Source organism: Leuciscus leuciscus (assembly GCF_965113295.1).
Source record: "Leuciscus leuciscus genome assembly, chromosome: 3".
In the NCBI taxonomy this organism is placed as follows: domain Eukaryota; kingdom Metazoa; phylum Chordata; class Actinopteri; order Cypriniformes; family Leuciscidae; genus Leuciscus; species Leuciscus leuciscus.
The window spans coordinates 49,800,283-49,823,289 of NC_138727.1; the positions used below are offsets into that span (position 1 = coordinate 49,800,283).

Sequence of the window (23,007 nt, forward strand, 5' to 3'; positions counted from 1 at the left end):
TATCCAAATATAAGGACTGGATAATTTTTTTTTTTAAATGTCTCCACTGATGAATAACAACCAGGCTGACTTAAAAATGAGGTCCGATGTCAAAAATCCCGAACCACCCCTTTAACCGAACAGCTTCGGAGTCATTGGAATAGTTATATGACTTTTTTCTGGTTGAATGGTGGTCGTCTCGCACCCCCGAAGCGCCTGTGAGCCGAAAAACCACCCTTGCAACTTTGGCCCGGCAGGCCGCCGGCCTCAGCGTCAGGAAGTATCGCGTGATATCAGGTCTCGCGATGTAACGAATTGCTTTACGGCAAAAAAATCTGCTAAAATTCTGTCAATATTGCGCTCCCTCACGCTGTTCGAACTCGAATGAAGAAGACGTTTTATAGAAAGTCCCATCTGCTTTGATGTCATTGATCTACTAGTCTCTGGTATCTGAGAGTCGCCAACGAGTTTTTCGCCAATGTTGTCAAATATCTATTCCAAAGCTGTAGGGGGAGCTCTATAGAGAAACCTGCGAGCAAAAAGCGAGAATACAGCGAAGAAATTCCCGAAACTGCATAGCCCTGCTTTAAATAGAGAGATTAAAAAATACCCAATTTCTCTCCAAAACAGTACCAGTTTTTGTGTTCTGATAAAGGAATGAGAATCTCTACTATTAACAATTTACCTCACCCTAATAAACTGAAAAAGGCTAAGACAGTGAGCTAACACTAATTACGCTGTAATTCCATGCCATTAAATATGATCCAATGTAAAACGTAAATACACATTGTTCTGTAAGGGTGGCATCATCCCTTACATTTTACACAGCTACATTTACTCACATTGTAATGCTGATAATATAATTTTTAAGGAAAATTGTGCATTAAATAGGGAAGTATATCCGGGGAAACTTTTACAAAAGAAACACACACACAAACAAATGCATGCATATTTGTAGTCTCGCCAAGCTGTTTTATCAGCAGCATCCACAACAACAACAAAAATGTTGAACTTGAAAAAAAAATTTGCGCAAGTGCACTTGCTAAATGAAGGCGGATTGTATAATGGATCAATCAAAAAACTTTGTATATTGACGAGCTGTAGTCACGAACTGACAGAAACGCAGTTCAAGTTAACTCCATGGGTCATAAGGTGCACTGTATACTGATTCAGGTCCAATTTCTGGAGGACTGTTTCCACAGTTTTAGACTGTCCCCAACACACCTTCACAGCGCGCAGTGATGCTGCATGACGAGCGCGAGGGAGAGACGGGCGCTCAAGCCCCTGCCCCTTTTGTCTCAAAATGTATTGCACCCACTGATCATTAAATAGATCAGTGATTGCGCCCCTCTCTGATAAATGTAAATAATAATAATTATTATTATAAATATTATAATAAATAACAATACACTTATACACCATTGCCACTAACAATAATAAAATAAAATAAAATTATATAAAACTTTTTTTTGGCGGAACTTTGGCAGAGGTGAAGTGGTAGGCGGAGTTTCCTTTGCAGCGCTAAATACGCAGCAGTTCGCCACGAGTCTTCAAACTACACGAGCAGCAGGTAACATTAAGCTAATATGGAAAAGTATATAAGCTAATACTAATAAAAAAAATAAAAATAAAATTATCCTACCATGCTACTGTAAAAGTTGCGTCAGCATACGAGTTATGCTTAGCAGCTACCTATAATAAAATGTCCGATGTCAGCCGCATTCTGAGTCTGACAGTGTCATTCGTTTTTATCCAAGACCATAGCAAGTGTTATTAGCTTGGGGAAATACATCTAGGGAACGGACATTTTAAGTCCATGTCCAACTCTAAATTGTAAAGAATTTATATATTTTATTTCATAGTAACACTTTACAATATGGTTCATTTGTTTATTATTCATATTAACTAACATGAACTAACCATGAGCAAAACATTTGTTAGGCTACTGTAGGCCTATTAATAATACAACTGTTAATTGTTAGTTCATGTTATGTCACAGTCATTGCATTAACTACTGTTAAAGGACAAGTTCGGTATTTTACACTTAAAGCCCTGTTTACAGATCGTATCTGATGAAATAGAACGGTTAAGATTAAAATTTGGACACATGCTGCTGTCCCGAGAATTTTAGGTTTACAACTTTTGTGTTTAATAATGTTAAAGTAAATGCTGAAATGAATATTAACTAAGATTAATAAATGCTGTAGAAGTGCAGTTCATTATTAGTTCATGTTAACAAATGTAACTAATGAAACCTTATTGTAAAGTGTTCCTGATTTCATGATGGCTAACACTTTCATGAATACATGCATAAAATGTATAACATCAACACAACTATTCCTCATAATTACCCTCTTGAATCTCACTGTTTTGTTTGGTAAAGTTAATAATATTTAGTAATATTATCATAATTTCCCTATTTTTGTTTGTTATGCATTCTAATTGTATCAACGTCTTTTCCTTTGTAATGAAGAGAGGCTCTCTGACCTAATGCTGCTTTCCATCGAGCGAGATATTCCAATTAATTGTGAGGAAGTCATTAAAATATTTAAAACCACAACAGACAGACGGGTACTGCTTTATATACAGGTGATTTATCTAATAAATAAATGTAAAAAAACAAAAAAACATTTAGGGTCCATCCGCCCCTCCCCCTGAGGAGGTCTGTGCACGCCACTGGCTTAGAGCACTTTTATTCAACACAAACGAAAATCAACTGGATATTTTTTTTTATTATGTACAATATTTGCATTGGGTACATCCGTGCAGCGAGATGTTTCAAAAAAGTGGTGGGGACATATCGACCGGAATAAAACGGCCGGTGTTAGAGTCTGATAAATTAGATAATTGAGTGATAATTGAGCATTATTGAAGACACCTGATGATAACAAGCAGAATAACTGAAGGAAAGAAATCAACTGAAGATAAAAGAAGATATTAAGGGTGTTTTCACACTGGCAGTTTATTCGGTTGCACTCGAACTGTGACACGATTCACGTGAACGTGAAAGCAACACGGACTGTGGTGTGCACTTGATCAGGAAGAAAAGTAACCTGCGCATGCGCTTTAGAAGATGACAATGTATTTAGTTCAACAAAACACATGTAAGGGATGATAGTGTTGATGATTTACCTCGGATACGAGCGAGAGTGAGTCTGCAGTGTGTTCGCAGATAGTGAGGGCTTTAAAATTGTCATGTATTGTCTTTGTCCGAGTTGCCTTGTGTCTGTTGCATTGCATTGTCTATGCATACATTGACGGATCTCAAAAACATGTCCGCCATTGGCCAAGGAATTTCTGTTAACTGTTAAAAAACTTTAAATCCATATATTTCCTATGCTAAATTTCCTGTATTGACCGTAAATGGTCATTTCCATCTATGACTGAGATGATAACAGGCTTGCTAAATAAAACGCTTCTTTTTTCGCATGTGCTTAAAGGCCTTAAACCGCTTGAACCCCGATAATTGCTGCTCGCAGCTATATTTCTAAAGTAGTCTTGCTGCGCCCTCCCTTTTATTACTCTGGATTAGAGCCCGACCGATAAAGGATTTTTAAGGCCGATACCGATAAAAATATTTGGTGATTTAAAAATCCGATATTCCAATATATCGGCCGATATATATATTTTTTAAAAATCCAGAAACGCGTTACAAAACATGAACAGATTTCCCTAACATCAGTTATTTGTCGTTATTTAAGAGTCCTCAGCCTTACTAAAATAATATGATAATGCAGTTTAAAAATAAACTTGTTTGTTTTATTGTCACAACAGAACAGAATATATTAAAGTTCTGATAAATATAATGTAATAAAAATACAAACTTAAGATATGAAACTTAAAGTCCTTTGAACAAAAAAAGTAAACTATTATTATTAATATTGACAGTAATAATTAAATTATGTAATAATGTGTGTGTGTGTGTGTGTGTGTGTGTGTGTGTGTGTGTGTGTGTGTGTGTGTGTGTGTGTGTGTGTGTGTGTGTGTGAAGAACTGATAAGATTGTAAATGTGTACCTTGAAATGCAATGTAAGTCGCTTTTGATAAAAGCGTCTGCCAAATGTCAATGTTATAAGCTACCTTATAATTACAATGTCAACTTGCTTATCCCTTTACCTGCACTCTTTTAATTCTATCCATCTATTCCATCAAGCTACAACAAACCATTTTCAATCATCATTTGCTGCCTTCCTTCTAAAATCTACTACTTAGTGATGCACTAAAAACATTATGTGACTCGTTAATGCTGCGGCTAAACGAAGTCAGCAACGCACACTTGGATTTCACACACGTGTAAAAGAAAAGCGAACTTTTATGCACAGGCTATGTTTGATACTTTTTCTCTATGTCTAAATGTTCACTCCTCACGTGCCTAACTTACATTTTACAATGCAGAGACTGGAACTACAGATATGCTAGTTATAATTACAGTAATCATTACTTTATTTAGGCAGAATAAGTTCGTTGTGATTTCCAAGCTCATTGATGTTAGCGATCTTCCTTGTATAGTGCCCTCTGGTGGACAAACTATGCAGCGCCAACACTCATAACATGGTTGAAGGGTGTTTCGTCCGCTTTTATTTTATTTTTTAAATATTCATTTATCGGCCATTATAAATGCCGATACCGATAGTTTGGAAAATGCCGATATATCGGTCGGCCTCTACTCTGGATGACCCCCAGTTTGGAAACCACTGCTGTATTCAATGCATTTCAGAATGAAAAGCTTAAGTCTGATCTGTGAATATGACCACTATAACAGTTGCACTTGCTGTTTTGTCTCCAACAGCATAATGTGTTTTAATTAAATTATTCAGTCACCTAGAACAATCAACCCTTACAAAAGTGATTTAATATAAGAGTGTGTGAATTGTATTAATTTGTGTTTATCTTCACTGCTCAGACCGGACCCTTCAGAAGCCAGCTGTGTGTCCATGAAGAGTGACCAGTCAATAGATCCTACACGGAAGTTTAATGGACTCACTGATCCTGGGTTTTGGTAAGTGCTGTAATAAACATTCACATTTATTCATTTGCCATTTCATTTGTATTTTGCAACCTGAAATTTAATAAAGTATTCATGCACATGCATGTAAAACTAATAGAAAGGAGAAATTCCAAATGTAAGTTTGAGTTTGAGACAGGGCAAAAACACTGAGACAGAGCCATAAAAGCATGGACAAAACTCCCCAGTCTCCACTACTGCCATGGTTTTCTAAACAAACTCTATTTGAACTTAACACCGTTTCATTAGTGAAAACTCACCAACTATTTGTTCTTCAGTATCTTCATCTTTCACTCTGCATGCTTTTGCATCACTCATGTCTTCACTCTCATCTTTAATACACTCCATCTTTATGAGAATGCCAGGCAGATATCAGCATTTATTTCTATACAGATTGTTTCAAAGCTGCTTCACAGTAATAAACAGAAAAATAACGAGTAATGATGCAAACTTTATCAAATATGAGCTGTTACACCTGAATTTTTCCTGTTTGTTTGGTAACAAGACTTTGCCACGTTTACGGAGATGAACATATTCGTGCCATTTATTGGCCTGATTGAATGCCAACTCTCACACCAGGCTTGTGCAAAATTCAGAATTTCAGAATTGCCCTCCATTCAATTCATGAATTGGAATTTGAATTGAATTTACTCTGCGCCACAGGACGTTGAATTGAATTTGAATTTGAATGACAGGAAGTGGAATTAAATTCATGGCAATTCAAAGAAATTCCACACAGTCACACAACCATAGGCGTAATTCTATGGGGGGACAGGGGGACACGTCCCCCCCAATATTCAAAGAAGGACAATTTGTCCCCCCCAATATTTGATCATACTGTATGATTATGCGGGCAATATCGATGTGATTGCAAATATGTCTTTCTTTCCAGCTCCGAAAATATAAAATCCCGGCCGGTCCATTACCCAAATCCATTCGACTGGCCTTACACTATACAATAACAAAACCTATTTCTCCTGAAATCCATGTCATGTTTTCCCTATACCTTTAGTAGCTCGTGCACCGTCAGTGAGTTAGGAAAAACCAAACAGAAGAAGAGTTAGGAGCGCGAAATCTGACAGAGCAGGTGACGGCGGTGTCGTCTCACATGGTGAGATCTCATATGGCAGGTGACGGCGGTGTCCTCGCAGAGAAACCGAAGTACAGTTGTAAATGTATGTTTCCATTTATGGGTATTGCCAGAGTTTTTCCTGCATAAAGAATTATAAGGCGGCTGCCTCCGTCAAATTTCGTGCCGCCTCCGGCTCTCGACAAAACTCGGACAGACAGTCACATGGTCAGATACACTTTCCCCACCGTGATGGTTCTGTTGCAGTTATAAAAATATTTAAAATAATCTAATTTAATACAGTTATAATTTTTCAATGTAAATTATTTAATTTGATTGGTAACAGCCTAGTGTCTTATTATTTTAATTGGATATATTTATCAAATTTAAGAATTTGAAATGAAAGATGGAGCATACAGTTAATAAAATTAGGGGGGAAAATGCCCTTTATAAAGGTACAAAAAACTATTCTGAGTGTTTTCAAACAGTGATGTAATGAAAAATTGACAATTTTAAGTTTGAAGGGAGTAAAGCCTCTGTTTAGGCTATTAAGGAAATATAATTTTGCCAAAAGAAGAACTTTTATTTTAAATAAATGTTCATTTTAAATCAGCATGTCAGTGTGATATGTTACCATATTATCATGCTTAACACTAAGAATTTGAATAATTGTAATGTGATGATCAGATGCAGATATCTAAATCAGAGAATATCATAGGTTCGGGCGGTTTGCGGGTGGATTATTTATTTTTAACAGTGGATTCGGGTGACTCAAAGTGCACCAGATTAATGAATTTACCTTTAAAATGTACAAAATTTTCTTCCGGGGGAGCATGCCCCCGGACCCCCCTAGAGGTACCAAGTACACAGCTGTCCCCCCCAATGTGTGATTGACAATTTCGCCCTTGCACACAACAGAAAGAATGTGTTGAGTCTCGCATGCATTCAGTGTTAGGAAGGTTACTTTGGAAATGTTATTGCTTACTGTTATTAGTTACCCATTATAAATGTGGTTTTGATTACTTTATTTGGATAACTTTATCAATGCAAAGCAATTTCGTTTTAAGTTGATTAGTAACTAAGGCTACGTTCACACTGCAGGCTGAAACGACCCAATTCCGATTTTTTTGCCCCTATGCGACCTGTATCTGATCTTTTCATGACAGTCTGAACGACACAGATCCGATCTTTTCAAATGCGACCCAGGCCACTTGGGTATGTGGTCCCAAATCCGATACATATCCGATCTTTTGAAATGCGACTTCAGTCTGAACGGCCAGGTCGCATGTATCCGACCCGCACGTCATTGATACGCGAAAAACGTCATAATCCTGCGTTGAAGTAGTCGTCGGTTTGAAAACGGACTGCATATTCGTCGAGCTGAGGTAAATCTGCCGAACGGGTCGACCTCGACGAGCCCGTTAATTAAAAAAAAATTTTTTTTAAAGCCCACGGCCATTATATATACGTTATGTTAACTTATTTGTGCTGAATCTGATATTAGATAGGTCAGCGGCTGCTGTCTGGCTCTTGTGTAACGGTCGCTGCGCGCGCTCGTGTGTGGGTGGGTGTGTGTGTGTGTGTGTGTGTGTGTGTGTGTGTGTGAGAGTCACAGTTAAAGTTTAGCTACTTCCGCAAACAACAAGTGACGTCGTTGACCGTTGAGTACTCTCCTGCGCATGCGGGTCACTTCTGGGTCATTTCACGTTCACACAGGAGATCACAAAAGGTCGCATTTAATTGGAAATGTGAACGGCCTTGCAAAAAAATTAAATTTTTTCTAAAAATCGGAATTGAGCATTAAGCCCTGCAGTGTGAACGTAGCCTAATTGAATTAAACATTTTACCTCAGTAATACAACTAAATACAATTACATTAATTTTGTAATTTAATAACAGAAATTTCATTTCACGTTACTATTTACTCCTCAATCCTGCATACATTTTGTTCTAAAATAGATATTGATCAAATTCTTGAAATAAATTACCCCCTCAATGTTGTTTAATTAGTTTTGTTCCAATTTAATTTTCATTTCAAAGTAATCACACAAACACAAAGTTGTTGTAAATGCAGTTATCATTTATTCCAATGCAAAAAATTACTGATGAACACTGTTGCATCTAATTCTCAATAGCTCCTCAAATGTGTTATCATTGAGTCTGCACCGTTCTGGTCTGAATATCTTTCCTGCAACACTAAAGATTCTCTCAACAGGTGCAGAGTGAAGTTGTAAGGGACTTCTGAAACTTAAAAAGTCCAGTGTTGCCCATCAAATTGTGCTTTCAAACAAATGTCCACCTCAAATTGTTTAGCAACCATTTTAAATACTTTGTTAAAGTAAAGCATTCTGGGAAATGGAGTCATGTTCCATCATGTTCCACAAAATTACAATTACAATAAATCAAACTTAATTATTTGTTCTGTGACTAGAGCTTTTAACATTCATTGCTGGGGGAAAACACATCCTTTTAATGTAATCTGTACAAGTAGTTCAAACTAATATCATTTATAATGCAATCTTATCTGACATATACTGTAAAGCTTCATTGTTAAACACTTCACTTAAAATATGTATATGAATTTCTTTGAATTTTTGCTTCCTTTAATTCAAATTCGAATTGTAATTCTAGATCCTGTTTTTGACATCAATTCAAATTCAATTCAAATTCAAGAATTGAATTGGAATTAAGGAGTCATTCTCAATTCAATTCTGAATTGTGCACAAGCCTGTCTCACACACACATATATTACGCGCTAAAAGCACGTGCCGCGTTTGTTTACGTTTTTCACTTCCGAGCTTATGATAATCCAGCACTATCACATCTTTAAGCGGATCGACCCTTTGTCGCTTATCCAGATCGGAGATGCTTTGCAAATCCTCCCTCCTCTAATATGCGAAAACGTATTTCTAATTCTTTATATTTTTTAGAGGTTTGCAAACTGATCTCGATGCATTTCCGCCACCTACAGGGATGGAGTGAGGACGTTGAAAAAAAAACCAGTATAGACTAAATTGACATTGTATGCTCTTATAACGCTGATATATCAACAAACCACTGGATAACAAATGTAGCTTTTAAATATGTCACCAAAATTACCCTCTGACTTACATTTTTGTATTATTTCCTAAAGACCTTTATTTTGCTGCGTAGTTGAAATGACGTCACACGAGCTGCGGCGCACTCAGACTGCTGTGACATTTGTATTGTGTTTATGGTTTAAGGTATAAATAGTTACGAAACCTTCGAAAGTAGTTCATGTTATTTACAAATGTTCTGAAACAACATGGCAGTATTACTGCATTTAGCGTAATGTAATGTGAATGTAATTATTGCCATATGTGTTATTGTAATGCTTTTTGTAAAGTGCTGTTGGTCTCTTTCAAATGGTGCAACATTTATGAGTGTTATTATGGAACAGGGATTTATTTTGCATATTTATTTAGCATCGATCTTTCCATTCAAATTTCCCCATAGTCTCAAACGTGACAAAGTCTCCTTTCCAAACAAGCAGTAAATTTAATTTGCCTTTATTCAAAGAGACTTACATAGTGTCATGGATCCTGACACAATAAAATATCTTGGTACAATGTGTGTATATTTCACTCAGGCGCAAAACGTGTATGTAGTCGGCACAGTCGGCTTTCATCAGAGCTAGTTCTTTGACGTTGGTTTGGTGTGTCCCTACCCTTACATAGCAGGATCCTGGGGCAATACAATATCTTAATTCTATGCATGTATATTATTTATTTAACACTTTTATTAATCTTACAGCAGTGACCATCAACATGCTGAAGCCCTCAAGACATTCAGATCGAGTTTGAGGAAGAAGTTTGAGTCTCTTTATGAGGGAACAGCAAAGCAGGGAAACCCAACACTGCTGAATGAGATCTACACTGATCTCTACATCACAGAGAGTGATTGTGGAGAGATCAATAATGAGCATGAGGTGAGACAGATTGAGACTCAATCCAGGAGAGCAGCAACAGAGGACACACCGATCAAATGCACTGACATCTTTAGACCTTTACCTGGACAAGACAAACCCATCAGAACTGTGCTGACAAAGGGAGTCGCTGGCATTGGAAAAACAGTCTCTGTGCAGAAGTTCATCCTGGACTGGGCTGAAGGGACAGAGAATCAGGAGATCCAGCTCATGTTTCCACTTGCTTTCAGAGAGCTCAACCTAATGAAGGACAAAACACTCAGTCTTTCAGAGCTTCTGCATGTCTTTTTCCCTGAAACAAAAGAAATGAAACCATTAAGTGATGAATATAAAGTGGTCTTTGTTTTTGATGGTCTGGACGAGTGTCGTCTGTCTCTGGATTTTAATGTGAAACTGTGTAATATATCTGAATCAGCCTCAGTGGACGTGCTGCTGACGAACCTCATTGCGGGGAATCTGCTTCCCTCTGCTCTCATCTGGATCACCTCCAGACCAGCAGCAGCCGATCTCGTTCCCTCTGAGTGTGTCCATCGAGTGACTGAGGTACGGGGATTCAATGATCCACAGAAGGAGGAATACTTCAGGAAGAGAATCAGTAAAAAGAGTCTGGCCGATAAAATCATCACACACCTGAAGTCATCAAGGAGCCTCTTCATCATGTGCCACATCCCAGTGTTTTGCTGGATCTCAGCCACTGTTTTAGAGAAGATGTTGAGGAAATCATGGAAAGGAAAAATACCCAAGACTCTCACTCAAATGTACACACACTTCCTGATCATTCAGACCAACATCAAACATGAGAAGGACTATAAGAAGAAAGTGAAGGATGAAGACATGATCCTCAAACTGGGGAAACTGGCCTTCCAGCATCTTGTGAAAGGCAACCTGATCTTCTATGAGGAAGACCTGAGAGAGTGTGGCATTGATGAGACAGAGGCATCAGTTTACTCAGGATTGTGCACTCAGATCTTCAGAGAGGAGTTGGGCTTGTATCAGGGGAAAGTCTTCTGCTTTGTTCATCTGAGCATTCAGGAGCATCTAGCAGCTCTTTATGTGCTGCTTTCATTCCTGCTGTACAAGAGGGATGTGCTCAATGAAACCCTCAGCTCAAAACATGCACACGAGTTCACGTGTCACACGATATCTGACCTGCATCAGAGAGCCGTGGACAAGGCTCTGCAGAGTAGAAATGGACATCTGGATCTTTTCCTGCGGTTTCTTCTGGGTCTCTCGCGAGAGTCCAATCAGACGCTCCTGAAAGGCCTTCTGACACATGTTAGAAAGATATCGTACAGTAAAAAGAAAACGGTTGAACACATTAAAACACAAATAAGAATGAATCCCTCACCAGAGAAATCCATCAATCTGTTCCACTCTTTAAATGAACTGGGTGATCATTCTCTCGTAAATGAAATCCAGGAGTGTCTCGGATCTGGAGGTCTTTCAAGCACCAGATTGTCCTCGTCACAGTGGTCAGCTGTTGTCTTTGCTCTATTAACCTCAGAGTGTTTGGATGAGTTTGAGTTAAAGAAATACATAAGCACCAGTCAAGACCAAAACCACACGTCACCGGATGAAGTTCTTCAGAAGCTCTTGCCTGTAGTTGAAGCCTCCAGATCAGCAGAGTAAGTCTGAGGACAATCACTGTGTGTGTGTGTGTGTGTGTGTGTGTGTGTTTCTTTGTTCTTTGTTGTCAATGGTAGTATTAATTTGGCCTGATTTTTTTAAACAAAAGTCACACTTGGATAACTATACAAAAAAATCTACAAAAGGGATTATTCTCCTTTTATTTGTTCAGATCGTAATTTACACACAATACAGCAAAAGTCAACAAAAAGTAATAAAAACATTATACCCACACAGATTTAGTATTTAATATCTCAGTCTCTCAGTGGTTGTGTAGTTCCTGCTGAACTGAGAGATTAAAGTGTGTGTCGTTGTTCTACAGGTTGAGTGAGTGTAAGATCACAGATGAAGGTTGTGCTGCTCTGACTTCAGCTCTGAGATCAAACTCACACCTCAGAGAACTGGATCTGTCATGGAATATAATAGGAGATAAAGGTCTGACGCTGCTCTCTGATGGACTGAAGGATCCTCACTGTAAACTGGAGAAACTGAGGTAAGATCATACATTAATCTTAACTGAGACTAGAATAATGTTATTTTAACCCTTTAATTCTTACTGTATCATATTTGATCTAAATTATCAACATGATCAAAACCTGTTGCACACAATCTACTACTTGCCTTCTGTTGTCTGGTTGATGGTTTATAGTTTTTTTTAGCAAGTAAAAGGCAAGTATAATTTTAAAACGTGTCCCTTCAGCTTGTGGGTCATGTGACTTTTTGAATAACCTAAGAATATAATAACATAAGAATAACCTTTATAATGTTAGTAATATTTCAAGATGATTATTTTCTGCACTGAAGCAACTTAGGTTTACCTGATTATCCATACATCTTTTTTGAAAAATCATGTTCAAATGTATCAAATATGATCATCAGGCTTTTGAGGAAGGTTTATTAGTTTATCTCTCAATCATCATTGTATTGCATTACATTATACGTTTTAAAATTACAGAGCTTTGATCATAAACTAAGCATTTAAATATCATCTTACTAAGACATGTTATTGGCAGATATAGAGTGATGACTGATATTTATATGCATTTTATGTCAGTGGTTCTCAACTCTGGTCCTGGGGATTATATATATATATATATTTTTTTTTTTGCAGTGTAAATAATTGTCTGACTCAGCGTCACTGACGAAACATTTAAAATTTTAAAACGTTACAATTTCCTTCCCATTCTGTCCTTCAAATGCAATAGTATTTTCCTAATAGTGTGAAGAGCATGACAGTGGTTATGATTGGGCTCCTCTCTGTCTGTGCTCGACACCAACAGCTCCTGCGTGCAGCAGATCGTACAGCACTGAGTCAGCGCACTTATTCAACCCGGCCAATGGACCGTTCCATCAGCGAGCGAGTCCTTCATTGCCTGTCATTATACCGTCTGTGTCGCTGCTAATCTGCTTAGACGGAGTCAAGTGCTCATCATCGATCATTATTTGCGTGGAAATATTTTCTCAGAACATCTGCTATTTAGATCAGAATATAAAGCAGAATTATCATGTGCCAAGCAATCCTCACTGGCTAAAACATTAAAACACAGCATGCCACAGGAAAAGAGTTCAAAAGCAGCGCATTCACTACAAATATTTCTATTTAAATTTAAAAAAAAAATTTTACTTCTGGACAATGATTTTGTGATACAAGCAATGTAGCTCGACTACGCCACCCAATTGGAGAGCTGGGACTCTATTAAATAAAATAACCTTATCTTTTACTTGCAAGTTCCTTTAGTTTGGTGGGAGCAACACAACAAATTCACCAAGACAACATTTTCAATATAAAAATACATTTATTATAATCTCTAATTACAATAGTAAAAAGGGGTGCGCCCCGCACACACGCAATCTCTCTCACTCAAGCTTAAAAGTTGGACATCGGACAAACACATTCAAAAATCCACTGGAAGTCCGTAGCTAGGTGCCCACAGTCCATAAGCGGTTCATCTAACAAGTCCGTCTTGTGCCAGGCAGTGGCGTCTACACAGCAGGCCACCTGTCAATCACTCGCACGCACCAACACAACACTCACACAAACAGAAAGAAAAGCCGCCAGTATCTCCACAGTAGATAAACACAGCATAAGCGCAACACCACAATAGAAGAGCTATCAATCGTGCAATACCCAATCAAATCACTGCAATTCGTAAATATGCATAGGCTATATATAAATATATATATATATATATATATATAAAAAAATAATGGTATGACTACGGCGGCTAGACTGGAACTCGCCAATTTAGGTGAGACGTGGATCTTAACTTCGGACGAGGCAAGGCAGCATAACTTAACACAGGGCGTCACTCACCAATAAACTGGGAGCAGACGAATATGACTCCCAGTCCTGTTGAACAGCGCTCCACAAAACCACCGGCCCAGGACGGACGAGGCAGGACTCAGGACAGCACAGCAGAGGACGGCAGCAATCTTAGCACAGCAGAGGAGAAGACGAAGACACACAGCAGCCACCGGGTGGATAGCAGGACCGGCACATCAACAAACTTCGGGCTTCGACACAAGCAAACAATGATCCATGCAACACTCGTGGCAACAAAATAAGGCAATCGCGACTACCATCCAGCAGTAAACGTGGGGAACAGAGTTGCAACAAGCAGAGTTCACGGGGTAGCAGACACGCATTGTTTCAGTTCCTTCGCTTTTCAAACAGTCTGTGACTTGGCGTGGCAATTACCAACAGCTGTCCATCTAATCAGCTGTGGTCCAGGTACCCAGGAGAATACGGGGGCGTTACCCCACATTCTAAATCATGGTCAAACAATCACCAAAATAAAGCGTGAATAATAAAATAAAATCACAAAAAAAACACCAAATCAAGTAAAAAAAGGAAACAACAAACAGTGCCAAATACACACACGAACACACAACATGAAATAAAATGGACCATAATCTCTCCATATGACAATTTCAGTGCTTAACTCCATTAATGAGAGTGGCATATTTAACCTAAATGTGTGTATCAGATGTAAAACAGTTTAAATCATTCTGTTTACTTCATTACTTCACTCACTCCAGTAAAAGAGTGTGTACGCACGGTCTAGACTAGAGTGTCCGTACGGTGCGAACATTTACACTAGTTTATTTTTTACAAATCCCGATATGTGTGTGGGAAATTGCGTACACACGTTTCAATGCTTTTTTGTGTGTATGCAACGTTTCTGCATCAGGCCGCTGGTGTTTGCGCCATTATTAACCGCCCAAAAAAAACAGACGCTAACACCTCCATGAAGTTGGCACCCCATAAAACGAAATAATCTCCAAAACTATGCCATTCGTTTGTGCTGATTTGTGCCGTTAAAACAAACACTGTATCTATTTTCCTTTCGCAGATATAACTAATTTAACTCAGGAGCTGTGACGTCACTCTCCATCCCATTTCGTTTAAATCGCACAAAAACTGTGTCGTTCGTTTGTGCCGGTTTGTGCCGTAGAAAGAAACATCAATTATTACATTCTTTAGACATCACAAAATCGTATTTTTTCCCCCCACAATTTAGCACATATTACACACACAACCCAAAAAAATAAATAAATAAAAATCACACAAAACAGTAAAGACAATACCACTAAATATATCGACAAGACATTAAAGCGGAAAAAAAAGACAAATCAACACAAAAACCAAAATCTTTTTTGATTAGTGATGTCACGCAAGCAAGCCGCGCTCTCCATCCATCTCGTCTACAAACCCGTCTGGGTCGTTTGTGCTCGCACAGGGCCGCTGATGTCATTGTTCTTTAGATATGGGAATGTTTTATTTTAGATTTGTGCTAGATATTGACATTTGGTCTTTATATAATCACCAATGCACTATGATATGTAATGTACTGTCACTAGGACCTGTGTGACTGATGCTTTAACTTTGTATTAAAATAAAATAAAATAAAATAACCAATTTTTTAATTTTTTTTTATTGTGTAGTGTCTTAAGTTTTCTGAATAGTGTTAACAGCTTACGGACATTTAAAGTCTTTCTGCCCCCTTAAAAACATTTGTTTACCCTAAGCACTGCATAGTGGGAAAACAAAACTGGGCATCTGGCTGTGAAAAAGGTAAGCATGTGCTCTGAGATAAAATACTAAAAAATTACTAAAATCATGTGCAGGTCAATACAATTTACAGGATCATTTTAACAAATAAGAAATTGATAGACACAATATTAATCTTGGGCAATCCGGTAAATGTTTCATGTCCAAATGATCGTCCATTGGTCACATTAATAAAAGTAGACCTATGACATTCTTATGCCATGCCATAAAATACATTAAGTTATTAGTTAAGATATGTACAGCAATGTACATTTCATGGCAAAAAGCTTGAAGTTATACAGAGGAAATGACAGAAAGCAATATACAAGTGGCAAAGGTGTTCAATTTAATCCTCTGAAGTCATATAATTAACTTTACAATGTGAACAACAGACTAAAATTTTACTAATTCACAGAAAAGATTGTCACCCATCCTGTACTGGCCAAGTTCAGTTATTGCTACTTTTCTTATAACTGGAGAATGTGTTGTCTTTTCGAGCTCTTTTGTAATGAATTAGTTGATTTCGTTCACAAAAGGATTCTTAGTAAATCTTAATCTGACTGATATATTTTTTAAGGGGGCAGAAAGACTTTAAATGTCTGTAAGCTGTTAAAAGTATTTAGAAAACTTAAGACACTACACAATAAAAAAAAAGATTATTGGTTATTTTATTTTATTTGAATACAAAATTAGAGCATCAGTCACTCGTAGCCTACAGCCAGAGTAGTGACAGTACATTACATATAGTGCATTGGTGATTATATAAAGACCAAATGTCAATATCTAGCACAAATCTAAAATAAAACATTCCCATATCTAAAGAACAATGACATCAGCGGCCCTGTGCGAGCACAAACGACCCAGACAGGTTTGTAGACGAGACGGATGGAGAGCGCGGCTTGCTTGCGTGACGTCACTAATCAAAAAAGATTTTGTGATGTCTAAAGAATCGAATAATTTATGATGGTTCTTTCAACAGCACAAACGAGCGACACCGGTTTGGGGCGATTTGGACGGCATGGGGTGGAGAGTGACATCACTGTCCTGAATCCAATGTGTTATTTCTAAGGAGGGGAAAAAGATACAATGTTCATCGTAACGGCACAAACCGGCACAAACGAACAACACAGTTTTTGTGCGATTTAGACGAAATGGGGTGGAGAGTGACGTCACAGCTCCCGAGTTAAATTTGCTATATCTGCGAAAGGAAAATAGATACAGTGTTTGTTTTAACGGCACAAACGATTGGCACCGGTTTGGGGCGATTTGAACAGCATGGGGTGGAGAGTGACGTCACACAACCAAAAAAATAATGTTCAATATCTCAAACACCAAACCAGCACAAACATTTGTTTTTGCGGCACAAATCAGAACAAACGAATGGCATAGTTTTGGAGATTATTTCGTTTTATGGGGTGCCAACTTCACGGAGGTGTTCGCGTCTGGTAGATTGTGTTGGTCTTTATGGAAATGATCCGGCTGAGTCTCTGTTCTTTAACTTCCGCTTCGTCAGTCGATCAAACTCAGAACTTTCCACTTCCATCAGCGCTTTTATGGGATTGCACTCTCACGATAATTTGCCCTGTTTAGTAAATCTGGCCCTTAGTATTTAATATCTCAGTCTCTCTGTGGTTGTGTAGTTCCTGCTGAACTGAGAGATTAAAGTGTGTGTCGTTGTTCTACAGGTTGTGTGATTGTAAGATCACAGATGAAGGTTGTGCTGCTCTGACTTCAGCTCTGAGATCAAACTCACACCTCAGAGAACTGGATCTGACTGTGACTATAATAGGAGATAAAGGTCTGACGCTGCTCTCTGATGGACTGAAGGATCCTCACTGTAAACTGGAGAAACTGACGTAAGATCATACATTAATCTTAACTGAGACTAGAATAATGTTATTTTAACCCTTTAATTCCTACTGTATCATATTTGATCTAAATTATCATCATGATCAAAAACCTGTTGCACACAATCTACTACTTGCCTTCTGTTGTCTGGTTGACGGTTTATAGTTTTTTAGCAAGTAAAAGGCGAGTATAATTTTAAAACGTGTCCCTTCAGCTCGTGGGTCATGTGACTTTGCTGTGAAATCTTTACGGATTTTTAAGTAAATATAAGAATAACCTTTATAATGTTAGTAATATTTCAAGATGATCATTTTCTGGACTGAAGCAACTTAGGTTTACTTGATTATTCATACATCTTTTGTGAAAAATCATGTTCAAATGTATCAAATATGATCATCAGGCTTTTGAGGAAGGTTTATTAGTTCATCTCTCAATCATCATTGTATTGCATTACATTATATGTTTTAAAATCACAGAGCTTTGATCATAAAACTAAGCATTTAAATGTCGTCTTCAGTGTTTCCCACAGATTAGGAAGCAATTTGTGGTGGCCGGGTGGCGGGGCGGAGTGTTGTTCCATGTCAGATGGGGTTGGGGGGTTAATAATAAGTTTATTTGATTCACAGCTTATAGTCTCTTGACCTCGACAACCCAACTGCATTTTACCGCAAACTTGCGACTAGTTAACTTTCTAAAGAAGGCGCAATTGCTTGTTTGCTAAGGGGTCAAAATTGTTCTTCAGTGGTGGCCGACCGACACTGTCATCCTTTCTTGCCCTCTTTTTTTTTATTTTTTTTTATTATAAAGCTGTGATTTATTACCACTGGTTTGTTTTGTTTACATTAGTTAATGTATTAAGCTGACTAACATGAACGAGCAATACATTTGTTACTGTATTTATTCATCTTTGTTAATCTTAGTTAATAAAAATACAGCTGTTCATTGTTTGTTCATGTTACTTCAGTGCATTTGCATTAGGCTAACTAATGTTAACAAATACAACTTTTGATTTCAATAATGTAGGCTACTAGTAAATGGTGAAATTAACATTAATAAAGATTAATAAATGCTGTAGAAGTGCAGTTTATCAATAGTTAATGTTAACTAATATAGTTAACTAGAGTTTAATAAATGGAACCATAGTAAAGTGTTACCGATTTGTTATACACCGATTCATAAGTCTCGTGAGTTCAGTGTTGGACAGATCAGTTGTTTTAACCATTCATTAAATGGTGAATCAGTTCAAGGAATCATTAGTTTGTGAATCGGACGTGTCATTAGTGGACCACGGCACACGTTGTGTGATTATCCCGGCAGTTTAGGACATCGCACAATATTTGTGTCAACATAGAAAACATTTAATCACTGGATAGTTTTTTAGTTGTTGTTGTTGTTTATTCAAAGTGTTTTTTTTCAGCTGAATGTGCGGAACGCTTTCAGAGAGGATAAGGGTTTTTTAGCACAATTCACACACAGCTGTAATTCAGGGAAAAAATCTCTGAATGCTTACTATCGTGTCAATTCTCAATGGATTTTGATTAATATGCACGAGGGAGCGAGAGAGAGCAAGACAGTTTGAAGACTGTGAGAGTGCTCTCTCTCTCTCTCTCTCTCTCTCTCTCTCTCTCTCTCTCTCTCTCTCTCTCTCTCTCTCTCTCTCTCTCTCTCTCTCTCTCTCTCTCTCTCTCTCTCTCTCTGCTTGTTCTTTCAGTGCTCTGTCACAATCATCTACATCACTCACCAATCAAATAAGCACTGTAAAACCCAACAAGTTAAGCTAACTAATTTCATTTGAGGAAACCGATTACCTCAATTCAATTAAGTTTATAAAAACAATAGTTATGAGTACTCTGAACTTGTTTTAATTGAGTCCACTAAAACAATAATATTTCTTAATACACAATTAAACTTTACACTGCATTTAAATACTTTATATAGCTGGAACTGTTGTCAATGGTAGTATTAATTCTTGGATCACTGTACAACTAAATCTAAAAAAGTGATTATTCTCCCTATTTTTATATTACTTTTATATATTTTTTCAGATCGAAATTTACACACAATACAGCAAAAGTCAACAAAAAGTAATAAAAACATTATACCCACACAGATTTAGTATTTAATATCTCAGTCTCTCTGTGGTTGTGTAGTTCCTGCTGAACTGAGAGATTAAAGTGTGTGTCGTTGTTCTACAGGTTGTCGAGGTGTAATATCACAGATGAAGGTTGTGCTGCTCTGACTTCAGCTCTGAGATCAAACTCACACCTCAGAGAACTGAATCTGGCTCAGAATATAATAGGAGATAAAGGTCTGACGCTGCTCTCTGATGGACTGAAGGATCCTCACTGTAAACTGGAGAAACTGGAGTAAGATCATACATTAATCTTAACTGAGACAAGAATAATGTTATTTTAACCCTTTAATTCCTACTGTATCATATTTGATCTAAATTATCAACATGATCAAAAACCTGTTGCACACAATCTACTACTTGCCTTCTGTTGTCTGGTTGATGGTTTATAGTTTTTTAGCAAGTAAAAGGCAAGTATAATTTTAAAACGTGTCCCTTCAGCTCGTGGGTCATGTGACTTTTTGCTGTGAAATCTTTACGGATTTTTAAGTAAATATAAGAATAACCTTTATAATGTTAGTAATATTTCAAGATGATCATTTTCTGCACTGAAGCAACTTAGGTTTACTAGATTATTCATACATCTTTTGTGAAAAATCATGTTCAAATGTATCAAATATGATCATCAGGCTTTTGAGGAAGGTTTATTAGTTTATCTCTCAATCATCATTGTATTGCATTACATTATACGTTTTAAAATTACAGAGCTTTGATCATAAAACTAAGCATTTAAATATCATCTTACTAAGACATGTTATTGGCAGATATAGAGTGACGACTGATATTTATATGTATTTTATGTCAGTGGTTCTCAACTCTGGTCCTGGGGATTATATATATATATTGCAGTGTAAATAATTGTCTGACTCAGCGTCACTGACAAAACATTTTAAATGTAAAACGTTACGGTTTCCTTCCAATTCGATCCTTCAAACACAATAGTATTTTCCTAATAGTGTGAAGAGCATGACAGTGGTTATGATTGGGCTCCTCTCTGTCTGTGCTCGACACCAACAGCTCCTGCGTGCAGCAGATCGTACAGCACTGAGTCAGCGCACTTATTCAACCCGGCCAATGGACCGTTCCATCAGCGAGCGAGTCCTTCATTGCCTGTCATTATACCGTCTGTGTTGCTGCTAATCTGCTTAGACGGAGTCAAGTGCTCATCATTGATCATTATTTGTGTGGAAATATTTTCTCAGAACATCTGCTATTTAGATCAGAATATAAAGCAGAATTATCATGTGCCGAGCAATCCTCGCTGGCTAAAACATTAAAACACAGCATGCCACAGGAAAAGTGTTCAAAAGCAGCGCATTCACTACTAATATTTCTATTTAAATTAATAAAAAATGTTGTAACTTCTGGACAATGATTTCATAAATTTTTTTGATTCATATTTAAAATACACTTTAATTAAAACATTAAAATTAGAAATAATTTCATATTTAAATATTGACCAAAAAATTATCTCATAGCTTTATTTATGCAATTGTAAATGGAGTGTAAATATATTAATGCCGCTTCTGTGTCTCCTCTGCACTGCAAAGATGGATTTTGATTTAATGATTTGATTTGACTGGTAACAGTGGCACTGTGTTATTATTCTAATAGAATTGAATTTGAATGTTAGAATTTGACATAAAAGGTGATGCATATCTCTAAATAAGTTTATAAAACATGTCCATCTAGAGGTGAAAATGCCCCTGGAAATCAGTTTAAGGTGGCAAATATTGACCCTTAATAAACATGGTTTCTGTCACTGCTGTGAACTGACCATCAGGCCCGGACTGGCCATCGGGAGCACCGGGAGAATTCCCGGTGGCCTGCCGACTAATTTGGCCTGCTGCCAGCCAGCGTTTTTTTTTTTTTTTTTTTTTTTTATCTATTATAATATATATTTTTGTACTACTACCTTTACCAGTGTCCAGTGATCATTTTCGAATTCGTCATTCAATAAAATTATTATTATAAAATAAAATCATGAATCTGTTAGTCTTGACTGGCAAGGCTACGATTCCACTTTAACCCCCTGAGGTCTACAGTATCGCCGGCGATACCAGCTCGCTTTTTTTTTATCAATGTAAAAGAAACTCATAAATACTCTGTTGACTTTGATTTTCCATAGGAGTTTCATACATCAATCGATTCTGTTAAATGTGTATTATTTTTGTGTATACTCACAATAAAAACAAAGTGTTGTGCTTTTTGCCAAATAAAGAAAAATAAACACGAAGCGAGTTCTGCCTTCTCTCTGCCAGTGAAGTCCATTCTGAAACGCGTCCGAAAATGAACAATAACTCAGCGAATACTCAGTCAAACAGACATACAGAGACACAGGCATGAAGCTTGAATTCTCTTCTTTTAAATGAAGTAATTTATATAAAAAACAAATATTCTCATCTTGTGAAATCTGTATTAAAAGAGAGCGATTCCAGTCGAGCTCATCTCAGCTCATTACGTTTTAATCGGCCCCGCCCACGGAGAGCGCGCGCTATTCAAACGCAAATGACTGAGACGATCCCATACAAACTGTGAACGCCCACATATCAGCTCGAGAAAACACATCAAGTTTATTCAGATAAGTGTAGTTGTCTACACTGTCTCGCAGCGCTGTGAGGAATAATAATAATGGAAAACTTACCTCAGAAGTGCTGGTATTTCGAGGAGCAACGGATGGAATAATGTAGTAAGTTTTTTTTTTCATTCTCAAGTAAATCGCGTTTCTGTGTGAATGAATGAACGCAGAGATGCGCTGTTTACCACAACTCGCAAAAAGACGGTTTAAATTTGAATTGCGTTTCTGTGTGTGAATAAATGATCTGCTTTTAGCAAACTATTTTGCTATACTGAGTAAAATCGATTGAAATATGTTGAAATAAAATGTATTTGTATAAGCAACGTATTAAACTGCAAATTAACATTTATATTCCTTATAATAAAAACGAAAGACCTATGTTACAGACATATGAAAGACAACATTTCGTTGATTAGTTTTGGATAGATTACACATTTTTACTGTAAAATATCTGCCACCTCAAATAAGCTTTTGTTTGCCAATTTTTGCTAATATGTTAAATATAGTATGTTTTGTCAATGTAGGCTATATTCGAAGTTTGAAATATGTATGATAAAATGTATACTTTAGTTTTTACAAAGAAAGATTACACTTCAATTGTTGTTGTAATTGTAACCTTTTTAATAAAAAAATATATATTTACAAGGTAGATGTAAACAAATTTTAAAAGGTAAATATAAGCATTTTCTTTAAATAATTTTTATTGTGTTTTATTATTGACAAATTTGGGGAGAGGATACATATTCCAAAACTGAAAATACAGTATGAGAATTAA

At 37.1% G+C, this 23,007-nt stretch overlaps 1 protein-coding gene and 1 long non-coding RNA gene across 2 annotated transcripts in view; one reads left to right on the plus strand and one right to left on the minus strand.

Annotated features, from left to right (window-relative positions):
- The window catches only part of LOC309494997 (uncharacterized protein), a 730,899-nt gene that overhangs the window by 568,772 nt on the left and 139,120 nt on the right, over positions 1 to 23,007 (plus strand). The window contains exons 37-38 of the mRNA XM_082164514.1: positions 11,976 to 12,117; positions 19,719 to 19,889. Of these exons, the coding sequence (XP_082020640.1) occupies positions 11,976 to 12,117; positions 19,719 to 19,889 (313 nt within the window). The remainder of the gene's footprint in view (positions 1 to 11,975; positions 12,118 to 19,718; positions 19,890 to 23,007) is intronic.
- On the minus strand, positions 5,465 to 9,668 carry LOC309495025. The gene is made up of 2 exons (XR_014204512.1): positions 8,796 to 9,668; positions 5,465 to 5,564 (listed from the first exon to the last, which is right to left on the minus strand). It is a non-coding gene; the product is annotated as an uncharacterized lncRNA (long non-coding RNA).